This window comes from Acromyrmex echinatior, chromosome 3 (assembly GCF_024713525.1).
Source record: "Acromyrmex echinatior isolate Ae372 chromosome 3, ASM2471352v2, whole genome shotgun sequence".
Taxonomy (NCBI): Eukaryota; Metazoa; Arthropoda; class Insecta; order Hymenoptera; family Formicidae; genus Acromyrmex; species Acromyrmex echinatior.
Window position 1 is genome coordinate 9,517,578 of NC_141854.1, and position 16,084 is coordinate 9,533,661.

At 39.8% G+C, this 16,084-nt stretch overlaps 1 protein-coding gene and 1 long non-coding RNA gene across 2 annotated transcripts in view; one reads left to right on the top strand and one right to left on the bottom strand.

The window, feature by feature from the left end:
* Glut4EF (Glucose transporter 4 enhancer factor) overlaps nucleotides 1–16,084 on the top strand; it is a 100,554-nt gene that overhangs the window by 38,696 nt on the left and 45,774 nt on the right. The window contains exon 2 of the mRNA XM_087404452.1: nucleotides 6,830–6,993. Coding sequence (XP_087260578.1) covers nucleotides 6,830–6,993 — 164 coding nt within the window. The remainder of the gene's footprint in view (nucleotides 1–6,829; nucleotides 6,994–16,084) is intronic.
* On the bottom strand, nucleotides 7,486–11,959 carry LOC147910183 (uncharacterized). Its single transcript, XR_015544552.1, has 2 exons — nucleotides 9,848–11,959; nucleotides 7,486–9,182 (listed from the first exon to the last, which is right to left on the bottom strand). It is a non-coding gene; the product is annotated as an uncharacterized LOC147910183 (long non-coding RNA).

Genomic DNA, 16,084 nt, shown 5'->3' on the forward strand with positions numbered 1-16,084 from the left:
TTTTTTTTTAAATTTTAATTTCAGTTTAACTTATCTTTCACCTTTTTCTTATTCTAAGACAGGGACAAAGAGCAAATCACATGGAGACTAAAGTTAATCTATCCTGATGGAAATGGACATCAGAGGCTGACGCAACGCCGCGCCGCTGCTGAGCCAGCTGTCTTTCGCGATTGAAATTCTCCCGCGAACGGTCGTCGGTCGCCGGGTTCCGTGCCGTCGTCTAACGCACGTGTTTATCCGTGTAATCGCGTGTAATCGGGACGTGCAAACAGCGGTGCGTGGCCGGGAGTCGCCGTACCTTCCTTGGGAAGCGCCGGATGCACGAGTTTAGACGAGGAGGAGAAGGGCGAGGTAAGGTCGTCGACTCGCGGCGGTCGCGTGGACTCTCGGGATGATAGTGATGATACGGGGCGTTATTGCCGCCGCGAGCATCGAGCGCGATATCGCGCGGCGACGAGGGAACGGACGGAGGAAAGAAATTCGAAAGTGGCCGGTGAAAGTGTTGGAGTGCGCACGTGGCTTTGCAGCGCAGCGTCAGCGAGTGTGGCGCGGCTCGCACGAGCGGACTTCCTTCACCTCCACCTCGTCGTTCTTCATCTACCTTCACCTGTCGCCGCTTCCTACTCGCGCGATCCAGTCCCTGGATCAATCTACCACCGGACGACCTTTGTACTTTCCCTCTGTCCCCTGACCTTTGAGTTCGGCCGGTGGAGGTGAGTGGGTTCAACCGGAAAAACGGCTCGGAGCGGAGGCCGTTCTGAATAGAGCAAACCCGTTTGAGGAAGAGTCGGCTGTTCCAATCGCTCTGATTTTCCGATTCTCCGATCTTCTCTTTCTTGTACCAAGCTCTTCTATAATATCGTGTCCTAAGGTGCGTCTCATGTATGCACCGATTGTACGGTGCGAGTTTCACTTGATGCCGCGGGAAATAATGCATTGCCATTAATATTGTAATACGGGAAGAGTAGATCGCAGCCACGATGTATTCCGTGTAAAGCGCAACGGCGAGAACAGCGGTAAATGAATATTCGACGTGGAGTGTACGATTACAAAAGATTTTTTTTTTTTTTTTTTTCACATTATTTGCTCCACTACTCCGAATCTTGCGCTCGATCAAAACAGTATCGAATTCAGCTTCCGAGATTCGAAACGCCCGAAAGTCGGGCAAAGAACCGCTGGCCGTTGGCCAGCGTTCTACGATTTCGCATAGCGCGAACGTTGCGAACGTCGCGAGTGCAGATATAATCCGTGTATCGAATAACGCTTGACAGCTGCATATATTTTAACAGCTGATGAGTGTGGAACGCACCAACGCCGGTTATTAATGCCTTAACGAGAACGCAGTAGACCCGAAATGAAGAGTTCTCACTTTTCACCGATCGATTTGATTGCTTTATCGTATATGTTACTGCGAGATTTCTTCGACAGCATTTCTTCGACAGCAGTTGTTAAGCAATGTAATGGTTTTATTTCTTACACTGGGAAAAAGAATCTACGATTGCATTAATTGGAACTCTGATTGAAAATGGACAAATCAGAGTTTCCTGATTGAATCTATTATAATTCTAGTTGAGATCAAATTCTTATCGATATGATTGGAATCTTCTAGCTCGTTTATTTTCAACCAGAAATTTTTTTCACCGTACAATACTGCATTTTGCATGTCGAATTCATTCATGCGTGATTTATAATTCGTCTCGACAGGAGACTTTACACACGCACTATGACACCGCAGTTACCGGGGTTAATTGAATCCCACCCCTTATCTCGTAAAGGTGCTGTTACATGACAAGCGTCAAGCATCGAACATCTATGCAGAAAATTATTGCGCACGATTCTGAATCTTGATTCCCGCTTTTTGACGGTAAAAATGATAAATTAAGAGAGATTACATTTCGATATGCACTACTGTTCCAACATATGATACTGAAAAATTTATATTTACGTTATATAAATTAAACTACAAGATTTCACTATCAATATTTAATCCAGCGCATTTCAGTAAAATCATTAAACGCGCTCTCTAAATTATTAGGAGTGGAATCTCACTTTAAAGAGTGAAAATTGAGCCGATCTTGAAAAAAAGTGGCTCCATTTTTAATCTTTAAGAGCGAGATTTCACTCTTCGCAGTGACAATTCACTTTGAAAGTTGTAGAAAATATTACTGCGCTTCAACGACTGTTGATCTCCTAAAGATATCTTAAAGCCGCGACCAATTTCGCGTCCCTGAAGACGCGGAATTTCACTATCGATTCACTTATTAACATTATTCTTAATTAAATTTGATAACTTGTATGCGCACGACGCGGTCGCAACGCTACTTAAGCCCATCTACATTTCTGTACCGCGGGAAAGTGAACGGGAAGCGAGACTTATGACGGTTAATTAATCGCGAAAAGGCAATCTTGATTACGCCAAATTAGTATGTGTCACAGACTGCATGATGGATATTTTGACGCTGGAATTAAAGCCGTCAGGGAATCCCATGCTGCATATATTACTCGTCGATTCGAAGAAGCAATTAAGTAATGGAGTTACCATGAGAGTGGCGAACGTACTATTAACATTCGTAAACATAAATCACGCATCATAAATACATTACCTCGAACGCGCGAATTGGATATCAAAATTAGAGGGTATATCAAAACTGATATTTATACTGGTGATAAAGAAGCGATCACTTTTAATGTACAATAAAACGTGTAATAGAAAGTAACATTTCAAATTAATAATATATTTCAATATAGCCACCAAAGTAAGATTAATGAAATGATGTTGACATAAGACGATAAGGTTCGCATAAAAGTGTCTTATAATTTTTTGTTTACACAAATGCACTTGCCTCGCGATTTCTTCAGGCAAGTTTACCCGACGGGATTAAATTGCACGGGATAGCAGATTTTCAAAGATCAACGGGCGATGTGTGCGTAATTTTTGTTTCCTTCTCTCTCTCTCTCTCTCTGAAAAGATTTTTAAAAACCAAGTCACGCGGAAAGTGATAAATCGAAAGGCAGTTATACCAGATATATACATATATTACAATATATTACAATATATATAATAGTTAAAAATGTGTGGTTCAATATAATATACGTTTATGACGTTTAATATACGTATATTATTTCTATCCTGTGCAGGTGCTCCATATTGGAGAAACAACACACTTGGTATAGCATATTCAACTAATTCGATTGCTTATAACTTTCATAAAAATGAACATATCATTAAAATTTTTTGTAAATCGGAATATCAGATATTAAGATTATAGAATATAACGGTACCCAAGTAAATGTATATATAGCTTATAGTTCGATATAATATGACTATTATTTTCTGCATTCTATGTGAATCCACTCTTGTATGAAGTAACGCACTTTCTGCCGCGTGTATCTTTCTACATGGAGATTTTTCTCACGTAAATATCTGAAAATCGTCAACGCTTGCCTTGTTGAAGTGCCGGCGGAATTGAAGGAATTTCTAAGGAAGCGCGGATAAATCAGCATACATAACTCATAAATGTGTGTGCGTTTGATAAATTCCTACTTCGATACTATCATACTATCTCGAAGTTAAGAAACCGAGATGGCCAGCAGCCATCGAGAATAATGGATCGTTTTTGTCAGAATCCTCAGTCAGGATTCTTCGTGAAAAAAAAAACGTAATGGCATAAGTATATCGCATTCGAACCTTCCTCGATCATTGGGGAGATTCGAATGCGATTACTATGTCATTTTTTGCAAATTTTTCTTTTTTATTCACGCAACATAATACATATTTAAAAAAATTATTAACGATGCTATATTTAATTTTATTATTATCATGTATTATTGTTCTAAAATATATATATAATAATTATTATTATAGTATTAAAATATCTTAATCGTCAATAATATTTTTGAAGTATGACGGTAACGGCGATGCCAGGTTTGCGATCTGTTAAATAATATGCTGTCAATTTGTTCGAAATAAACAAAGTAAGCCACTTAAAAAAAATTGCAGCTTCTGAAGAACAATTTAATAATACGGACGTCAATACGATAAAAAGCAGACTTCTATATGTGAAACATGCACAAATTCCAACGAATCGCGTGTTTACTTTCGAATACATTTTGTATCAAGTTTGATATTCGCGAAAATATTTCAACGTGACTCTCGGTGACGTTAACAGCTCCAAACGTAACCGTCAATACTTTTCGAATGCAGATGCATTCGATTCGCGCGAAAATTGTATCGAAGCAAGAGCCACAGTACCGACGATCATTCGGTCCGCGAACGATTGGCGATAAAACCGCGAGTTCTGTACGCACGCGAATAGATGGATATATCATATGATAATGTGAATATAATGACAATGTTGCGGGCGTGAATTAACAGCCCGTCTCGTCATCGATGTCTTCGTTTCGTGTTTTATATACGCATCGCGTGCGAAATGTTGCAATTCGATTCTGCGAGACGTAGAATTATCTCGAACTTTTTTTTCCGTGTACGCAAATTTATAAAAAATGACTTAGGTGACCGCGGCAGGATTCTTAATTTTTATGATTCACGGACGGAAGAATTATAATTGCAGTTATAACAATTGAAAATTTTAGAGCAAAGTAGACTCACTAATTAATTTATTTAATTAACTTATTTAATTTATTTAATTATCAATCTGCTCATGTTTACTTAAATTGATTTAATTATTAATTTGCTTTAAACTCTCTTGTCGCTTTTAATAATACTAAGATATTATTTGAAACATGTCATATTAAGATATAACGTAATCGTTATTGACATTTCGAAATATTTAAGATAATTTTTTTAAAGGAACATGCAGTAAACAACAAATGTCATTAAATCGCATGTGAATATACACTAAATTAAATAACGAGGAAGCCTTATCAGTTCAACGCTTAAATAATATTTTAGTGTGAATTTATGTATACATATTCATATTCTGTAAACTGCGCTCTGAATATGTATATAAATTCACATCGAAATATTATTTAAGTATTATAATCCAACTCAGACCGAGACTTCCTCATTATTTAATTATTTTTTTTTTGTTTTTATACTCATAAATATTTTGCATGTATAAAATATAATGTGACATACGTCGATGAGCAAGTCTTATTTTTTAACGTAATGGAAAAGGTATGTATTAATGAATAGTTGATTGCCTAATATCGATCGAAGCTTATATCTCTTATATCTCTTTGGCATTGGAAACACATTTCCTTGCCCGATTATGACTTTGACTGAATCGTGTTTAATTCAACGATACAAAAAGGCACTGTTCACCATCGTCAATATTCTTTCGCAAACGGATCGTTTTTTTATGCAAAAATATTTCCATCGAGTGTACATCGTCATCAAGTATGTGCGAAGGTGAACATAAACTGTCAGTTATTTGCGTTACAAACGCGACACCATCGAGTCGTAAAGGTGCGCACAGGTGTACGAAAGCACCGAAGAAATGCATTCATAAACGAGAACGAGAAAATAGGCGTGAGACAGCTGCTTAACATCAGTAACTACCTGTTAAATAAACGTACGTTAATTGGTGCATCCGTATTTTGTAAGAGCATTATTCCCAGCAGAGGAGGGCAGTCGCGCTCTGATTTTGCAGACGCGAAAATTCGCCGTTGAGTAACGAGACCGATGAGAAAGTCCTGCTCGAGTGTTTTCATTTCGTGTGCTCCAGTTTGCGATATACACCCCGTATATCCTGCACACGTAAGATCCATCGCGAGCGAGCGGCAGCGGTGCAAGCAACGGGTCTTCTTCCTCGTAAACACTCGAAGCCGGAACTTCGCAATAACAGCCGCATACCACGCATACCGTGTTCAGCAAAAATTACCGAAGGCTATCGTGCTTTTTTTTTTCTCTTTTTTATTTCCTGTATGAATCCGCGCGTGCGTACGAGTCGTCCTTATACGTGACTTTCTCGGCGGTATCTGTTCCGTAATTACCATGCCGAAAGAAATGAGCGACAATTTAAGAATATACCTATACACGCACTTTGCAACGAAGTTACGTCGACGGAATAATGTCCGATGCGATGTACGCGTAATCGACGCGAGTCGGCGTTATCAGACTATTACGGTTTCGACGGTGTCTAAAGACGTGTCGCGTTTCCGTCTCGGGCGATCTCGAGGAAGCGATTATTTGCAATTAGCTTTTACCGGTCGGAAGGGAAAGTTCCGGGATACGTTCAAAATTTCGCACTTTCTCCGCGATGTTGCGCGAATACCTCCGTGTATACGTATGGAATGCCTTTGGGAATCCAATTTCAAACTATCGATACGTACGACTGCGAGGTTCGTAGGCGGATCGTATTTATAAAAAAAAACTTTCTGATGGAAGATATCACACGGGGATAAAGCAATGCCATGTACATTCATCGGTGTTTGATCGGTGCGGAGCATCAAACGAGCGTGTATAAATTTTGTGCAGCGTTCTTAGGGTTTCTCACGTTAGAGCGAGAATTATTTAGAAATCTTATGATCTTGTATCGTGTGCTTTGTTCCATTGAAACCTAAGCGAAATCTCTTCTATAGAAAGTAATTTGCTCCTTACTACTGTTAAATTTCATTTAACAAACTAACGTGGACTGAATGAGAAATACAAGAGAATACGTATGTTTCATTACCTAGACCTACTTTTATGTGTACTTTCAACCTTCTTATTACGTCGTAATCGCATCAATTTTTTTTAAAAAACGTGCACAATCTATAAACTCGCTTTTCGAATGCAAGCATTATGTGAGAACGTATAAAAATGTAATTGAAAGTTGGAAGAATCCGAACCAAGATTATAATATATATCCTTTCTTTTTTGTTACAGGGTACTATGAGCCTAACCAAACGTATAGACGAAATCAGGTTGCTCGAATCACGTAAGAGTGCACGACTTGCCGATCAAGACACGGATTTCGCCAGACTCGCCGATATGGCTGGCGATCGCAAACGGGCGTCCTCCCACTCTATCGACGTGCCACACGTGATGGCGTAAGTTTTCCTCTTCTTTCTCTATTACCGTCGCTTATCTGGAATGCTTTTATGTTCGGGGCAGCAGATAAGGTCGAAAATAACTACCGTCGATTGACAATAAACTTGTGCCCAGACAAGCGGAATCGTCCTTTTAAACGTCGTTTGAAAGCAAAATATAGTTTTGCGGAGCGACACGACTCTCTTACTCTCTTGACTTGATTATGCAAATTTCACGCACCTTTCTCGTGCGAAAGTTATTCAAGCGTTTCGCATTACGTTTTAAATTCTTAATTTTTGCATTATACAATATTTGTAATATTACAATGTAGCATATGTAACTCGAGAGATATTGCCACGAAGTTATATCGTGAATTTCTCGAAAAGGAATCGGAAAAATTATTTATACGTTCGATTATTAATCAAACATGTCCGTTGTTCTATTTAAATAATATTTTTTCATTTTCTTGTGTAATAATGTAGGACATAAATTTCCTGGATCGACTTGGTGCCCTTATCCCAATCCCACCCAACTCCCACAAACATGATCTTCGTAAATTCATCCTACAGCAACATCTGTATTTCGTAATACGTTCTTTAAGATTTCTCTCTTCTTTTTTGTATTGAAGATTCAAAACGACGTGAGTATGATTTTCGTTCAATTCATATATTCAATTTCGCGTTACAGTTTAGTCTATTGATTAATTTTTTAAAGTGACAAAAATAATTGATAATAATATAAGATAAAAAGGAAATAGAAATTTAATCAAAGATATTACATATGTGCGCTATCCTTCTCTTCAACAAAACTGTAATATAGACAAATTATTTGCCTAGCAACTTGTACGCCTTTTGCTATTAGACGCCTATATGTCAAAGGTATTCTAACAATCCGACATATACCGAAGGTCATTGCCAGGCGACGCGTTGACAAGATCTTCAGTATGTGTGCGAGGTTATTAGAATATCCTTTCTCTATATCAGGCTTCTTTCTCTCGTCATGTAATAATGACAGGTACAGGTCGACAGGTCTGTACATATTTTCCTCAAATAAATTATATATATAGTATATATAGCCATGTGTCCTGAAGATCGGACGTATTCGATGCTAAAGATAAAAAGCTAAGCATCCGCGTGATGCGTAAAGCAAGGAACGAAGGAACGTCCGTTTGCAGATCGTTAGACCGTGAATGCACCCTCGCCGAGCACCTGTCTCTCACCTTTATACTGCACGCAACTCCCCAGAACGCTTTATGCCTCACCCCCGTTGAATGTCAGTGAATATTCGCTGTAGAGACGCCGCACCACGAGGAATAGCCGACGGATATTTTAGTAAAAAAAAAAAATGTGCAACAATGCCTTCGTGATTGCAATTTCCTGTTTGAAAGTCCTGCTCCAATCGTACGATTCTTTGTGCTATATCAGTTAAGTACTATGAATATATATAAGGATAGTCATGAGTATGTTTTAAAATTTTGTAAGCGTGTTCCTAGGTAAAAAGAAAAAAATAATACTTCTAAATATTGATACTTTATCATAATGGAATGTAAATAGATTTGAAATAAAGACTACAGTTTAATTTTTGTTTACGATTTTATGTTTTTATTTATTTTGACAACGATTGCTTAATGTTCAGGAACGTTTATTCTTTCTTTTTTCTCAGGAACACGTTCAAGAAATTTTAAAACATACTTATGACTCACTTTGTATACACACTTTATATATATATATATAATATATGTACATACACGTCATAATTCTCTACAATGGTAATCTGATCTTATTATTTCGAAATACTTGAATCAATATAGCATAAAGAATTGTAAGATTAGAATAATTACTTCTAAAAATATAAAATATATGCGTATAAAACAAATTTTATTCATAATTGATAATTTAATACATCGATACATCGTCATTTCATATGCATGAATGAACAGATGCGAAACGATATTCTACGCTAATATGATAATATTACGCATTTTACGTTGCCTGAATTGTTTTTACATTTAAATAAAATTCATTCAAACCTCTATCTCGGATGAAATTGCCATCGTGAGATCCGCTTATAAGATTACGCGATTGAAAAACAATGAAGTTTCTCGTTCCGCCTACTCTTATATGTGGCTGTCTGGAGTCTGCGACCTGCGATCCCCATCATTTGAGACGAAATTTTCTCGCTATCTCTCTTCCTCTTTGTCGTCATCTCTCTGAAAAAAAGATAGACTGATCTTAGTCTGGCAGGGCGACGAACTCGAAGGTTAACTCCCTCGACTTTTCGTTTAGTATGAGCAAAGTCGGTCTTTGACCCCGAGGATCCTCTTGCAAAGAAGGAGATTCGTCCGGTGGCCGCACCGAGATGTAGTTGTCAGCAGGTAGAAAAATGTCGGTGCTTTTTGGTAGAGCGTGCACACACCTGGTCCTGGCACGACCTGCCCCACGTGAAAGGAAAGGTCGTCGAAGAGAAATCGAATGCCTTTCGAAGCGCGATGATATCGGTGACGAAAGCGTGCGCGAACCCGGGCTACCGTTTAACAAGACCTTGCATTGTGTCCAAGGTTTCAGTACGCCGTTAGAATTAATCCAGTGATTATAAAAGTTAGACAGATATATGTAATGTTAATGAAGCGATCTTGCTGTCTCATTCGCGTTGATAATCAAATAATGTCTGAATATTTGCAGAGAAGTGCAGTGGGACTTCAAGTTTCGATTTATTTGAATATTTTTCGCAAAAGTAAATAATGTACACAAATATATATATATATATGAAATGGAATATATTTTAAATATTGTATAAATGTTATATCACAACGTTTTATATAATGAAGCAAGCTGGTTCTTTGCGGAATTTGCTCGATTCTAAATGATGGTCTACCTATAGAAAACTCGGTTCACGTAAGTAACTTGCGCCAAGGTATTTCTTCGTTACGTTGTCGAGGCACCATTTATTCTTTCTACCTTTCACACGCAACCGTGCACGCCACATGGTGCAACGTGAGTACTTGCGCGTGCGGGTTTGCGATAATTGATGCCGGCAAATTGAGCAACGTAGCAGCACTCTTTCCCCCATGACGTAATTCCGTGCACTCTCCTCGAAACGATAATCAACGTGCCGGACGATTTTTATACTTTTTCGGCAAGCTCTCGCTTGCGATTACTTTACTTCGAGCCAGTATAGTCCGTAACGAGAACAATCAGGCTTGACGACGAACGAAGAAAAATAGCTGATCCCATGATAATCGCGACGTTCGCATGGATGCTTCGCTGATCTAACTCGTATACATTTCTCTCATGAGATACATTTTTAGTCAGTTTGCACACGTTACTATTAGCTCTCGTGCATCGATAAAGAGCAAAATGCGAAGTATAGGAATAGGAGATGGGGATCCATGATCGGTGCGCGGAAGTGCGCGGAGAAACACGAAAACGGAGAGAAGGACGATAGCAGCGAACGACGCGAATAGATACGGGGATAATTCAAAATATAACTTCACCGACTGAATATACAACTCCCATCTCCGGCCGTGCCACGCCAACGGGCGCAGTGAGTCAGTAGGTTAGCTTACGTAATTTTCGGACGGCAGTTCTCCGCGCACCGACGAGGAGGCAGCCCCGACTTGCGGTGTCAGGAATTAGGTCGATCAATACTTACGCGGCCGCGCTATATAGGTCAGGTGCACTACCACGCTCCGCGTATGCGACGAGGAACGCTATCCCCCTTCCTGACACCTAGCAACCCCCGCGTACCACCCATCCCGGTCATGAGCCACCCACCGCCGGGACAAAACCTACCACTCCCGCTTTCAACTCAAAACTCGGCCATTCCCTACTTTCGTTCTCTCGCGTCCCGCTCCACATATCCGCCTACGGTGCGTTAATACGTTAATTGACTCCAATCAGCTTGGTCCAGCTGGTTCTTCTTGCGAGAGATCGAATTGGGTGGTCGTTATCTCGGTCGTTAGTACCGCGGAATTCGCCTGGAATGTATGAAACTGTGTGTCCTCTCTTCATGCCGGCCATCGTGATTGGGGAATGCGGAAGTGTAGGAAGAAATCGAATAAACGAGGGCATTTCGTCGAATGATTATCGTGATTATGTAGAATAATAACGAATACTTTCTACATTTATGTAAAAATCTTTACATTGAAAAGAAGTATTTAGTATTTATGACTATAATTATGAGGTACAATTGTAATTATACTGAAAAAAAATATAGTCAATTTTAATAAATATTTAGTTCAGTACTGTCAAACATTTACTTACAGTAAATAAATATTTGTTTAGTAAAAAAAAAAGATTGTTAAATCAAAGTAACGTTTCTTCAAATAAATATATCTTTAAATATATATTTAATAAATATTTAGTTGGCAAGTATTCAACTAAATATTTATTAAAATTGATTTTGACTATATTTTTTTTTCAGTATAGAACCTTCATTTTTATTGCTGTTATCAAGTTAGTAATAATAGTTATATTTATAATTATTCCAAAATATAATTGGCATCGAATATTATAAATATTATAAATTATAGTTAAATTATGGTAATTACAAATTAATTTGTTCTCTCAGTGTAACTTTCTTGTACATATTAGGATAATAACATCATTCTTAAATTCCATTTTAGACTAACAACAAAACGCGATATTAATTACAAAATAAATAATGATAGAACTTCATCAAACATACCATTGATCGAGCACACATGATTATCTGAAAACGTAAAGGAGAAACGAGAAATGCATGAGTCATGTATGGCTTCTTAGGTTGTATCCTCTGTGCTAAGTCGCGTTAAGCTATTTGCGCCATGACCCACAATAATCATCAAGGTGTCGGGACGTGGACAGAGGAAGCATTTTTCAAAGCAAGGAGAGTTTCGCGCTGAACGCCATGGATCCATGCGAACTGGACACGTACGACATTAAATTGCTTGCACAATAGCTCTGTCCAAAACGTTAAATGCCTGTTTCCTGTATTGGGAACCTGACCTAGACCAACGGCGTTCATCGCGGTCAACCGAACCTCGTATAGAGACCGAAGATACAAACGTTAGAGGATTGTCTGTAACTCTCCGCAACCTAGACACACACTTGCCAAGGTCTCGCGCGACAAAATACGCAGGCACCATCGTGCGCGCGATCTTGACCTACACAGCGCGCGACATGCAGATGTCATTTTGATCGTGTAGCGGCCTCGTGCGAAGCGAGAGAACAATGCAGATTATACGAGAATTATATAATCGGTGAATTATATCATCGGCATTCTCCCTTTATCAAAGAAGTACCCATAAATCCTCAAAGCTGGGAACACCGCGTGACGGCTACCGATGCGGCGAAACCGTTACACACACACACACACACACACACACACACACATGCACACACACATTCACATACGCGTACATATGCATAGATCATTCCGTAGATCATTCCGAGGCGTGTAAGCAGCAAGGTGTAGTGCCGGTCTTATCGGCATTACAAGCCGTTTCCACGCCACACCCTCATTCATATTTCACCATTTCGCTATCGCTTCGTGATGTCACCCATCGACTGATGACAGGTGGACGCACGACAGACTTCCGGCTTGCTGAACGCCGGATTGTTCGTCTTTCTTACGCACCTAGGAAATCGGTGAAAAGGTGAAGTCACCGATGTCTCCGCTATCGATGTCTCACGATGATTTGCCACGGGATGTTCCAAGGGTGTTGAGGCGGTGATATGCGGCTGTGGGTGGTTAAGGTGGCCAAACAAACTGTAGGTCGTGCCAGACTAGGGGGGCTACGGATCTAGGTCGATCGATACAGCTACGTACCTACCGGCGCACCGGATAAATGGGTCAGGTACACGAAGAGGAGGGGCACGCGCTTCGTTTTCATCCCGCTCGTTCTCGTTCCCTCCGCTTCGTGTCACCGTGTACACAGCGCCTTGCATTTGCGCGGTCGCGACGGGTCGCTACTTGTTGAAGAAAGAGAAGTAATCGATGAAAAAGACGATATTAGGGAGAAGCACGAAGGAAAAAAAAAAAGAGAGGAAAAATGAGGGAGAAGAAGAGGAGAATTTTCTCTGGGACAATTCTCGGTCTTATTCTTTCTCCACGTGACGCTCGGTCAAGGGGTAAGTTGCTGTCTAGCCTAGATGGCAAATCTGGGACAATGAAACCGTTACACGTGCACCAACACACGTTGCAGCAAAGTATGTATGTGTACGTTGTATGCATAGTGCTAAGAAAGATACGAAGACCTTGTCCGGGCAAACTTTTCTTACGAGGGACCGCCGAGGCGGATAAAGCGATCTCTTGTTTGCTGTTAAGTGAGTCTACTTAGGAACGAGGGAGTACTCTCTAATACGTTTATAATAACGGTATCTCTTACCTAACTATCGCCCTGAAGTATGTTTTCTTGATGATAAAGTCTTTAAAGTAGATCTTGTTCAAATTAGCAGCAACGGCGAGAGGTATTGAAAATATTTTCTATCAGTTTTGAGAAAAAGAGCACCGATTACAATACGAATGAAATGAATTAAATTATCGTTGTGTTATTAAAACGTTAAATAAAGTTGTTCTACAGAGTTGTTATTTACAGCTGAACAATTCTACAGTACTCTTTTATGAATTATGCAGATACTTGTAATTTTATTCAACTTTAGACACGCTTCACTTCGAAGGTTATACTCGTTCTATATATTTACATTGTTGCCTGTCATTGAGTTACTGACATCTGTATTATCACATCAGTAACTAAGAAGTTTCTGGAAAATTGATTATTTCCGAGGTCATTGATAATAGTATTTATAATTAGGTTTGTACAAACGAGTATTTTTCTTTTTACACAAATTTGAAAAAGCAGGAAATGAAGAAAAAGGGAAAGGTCCCTTGTTCCTCGCATATTCTTCCTGCTAAGAAAAAATGATGTAGAAAACACATCGTCTCACAGGTATCATCCGATAACATAGAAATCTCTGCGTTCCAAATTCGCGTGCGTGAAGGGCGTTAAGCGAAACAACGATCCCGGCATATCCTACGGGAGAAAATGGATTTCTAGCACAAGGACGTCGGCAACGGGGCCGAGTCCTTCGAGTGTTCCCGTAACATAAACCGGGGAATTGGGTCGGCGAGTGAGGTCGGCGAAGTTGAAATCAGGTTGGCCGGGTTGTCCTGACGCGAAATCAGGCCGCTCGATACAGGCCAGCCGGTTGCCACGTTCCCGTATCCAACGCGACTGACCCCCGCTGCACGACTCCGTAACCCGGATATCTCCGGAAACTGGATCACCCCGTACGCGTGTACCCATATTTTCCCGAGGGAGAGTCGCGCGTTCCCGCCGGCCTTGTTCCCAGCGATCCCCAGGGGAGCGCGATCCATCGCCAACACTTTTCCACCACGGGAAGGTGCCGTTCTTGAAGGAACCCGAGGACTTGAAGAGGGCGCGGATCTTGGATAGCGTGTCCGTGTGATATTTGCACGGTCTCATGCTGCTTCATGCGCTCGCACACCGCACACGAGTGAACGGGAGGCGATGTTAAACTGTCGTACACATGGAGCTTACCGTTGTATCACAAATCTCGTCGAGTATACGGTATATCGCAATGTAGTTACATTTTACATACGCCGTCTTCGCACAGATAATAGAGAATCTATAATTCCGTTAGACGTAAATTGAATTTTCTTCCTGGCATTTTTCACTGGCAGGTGAACTGTTACTTTTAAAATGGGTTACACTGAGAGAAAAATGTTTATGGTTGAGAACTCTGTTTTTTTATTGTATTAATTATAACAGCAATAATATAGTTCAAAAGAAATATGATTGTCTTGAAAAATATAGTTGTTACAATAATATAGTCGTTATTATAGTCGTATTTTTGGGAACAATTATATTGTTATATTATTCCCAGTTTTAGCACATAGAACTATAAATATAATTATGATTAAATATAATTACTAACATTCGATTTGTTCGCGATGCTTGCATTTTTTGCACTCAGCACTCTTCTTCTCTCGCTTCATCGCCCAAATATATATTGATCTCATTTCAAGTGCAAACAGTTGAAGATTTTAAGCAACGCAAACTGTATTATAATTAATAACTATAACAATAGACCTCCTAATTATTTCATCGTGTAATTATAATCACAAATAACATTTTCAATATTAACAAATCAATATTATAAAAAAATAAACACAATCTTTATAAATGAAGGTCTATGTTAAGTTAATTTGCATTATAAATAGCAACGTGCGTCTTGATTTATTGATACGACGTAATTATTTACACTTGAAGTTTTCATTTGCGTGAAAACGTGAACGCTAGCTCGGACGCGAATGAATGGACAAACAAGGCAGCCGCGAGCTAAACGCTTTACGCATTGCAAGTATCGCGTTGCAAGCAAATGGCGCCACATTAATCCTTATGTGAACGATACTTAACGGCGCGAACGAGAAATCCTCACCAGCACAAGCACACGTGCGCGGCTCCATCGGACCGTTGGATGGTAACCTAGTTTTGCGTGCGCTGAAACATTCAACGACCCAGTTATCCCGCGGCGGGGATACCACACGGTGAATACGGATCAACAAGCTTCCCGACCTATATAATGTCCCGGATCCGCGGGCTGCATTTCCGAGCGCGAAAGCGTGCCCTCCGGAGGGATCGATCCGTTCGCACATTGCATCGAACATCGCGGCGCGCCGTCGCTGTTCTCCGTTTTCCGTTCTCCGCTCACCATCCGTCCATCCTTACACACAGAAAAATACACTTAGGGGAGACCGGGGTCAGTTGAATATAGGGGTAAGTAGAATAATCGAGGCTACATTAAAAACAAAACACGCGGGACGTGCGTAAACGTGTCTGAACACGCAGCAGCGATTGCCGCTAAGTCTGCTGTAACATCTTGTTGCGAATACATCTATGATAGAAGTTATGCTACAATTTAAAAAAATCGTATACCTAAGTAAATATTTTTATTCTTAAAGTTTTTGTTTTACTATCGTATATGATTGTCTGAGATATTTGATTTCTACTTAGATAGTAAGTGTAGTTCTTACTTAATAAAGTTCAACAGATTTGTTTTGTTTATGTGTTTCTGTTATCGTATATTGTTAATGTTTTTAAAAAATGAA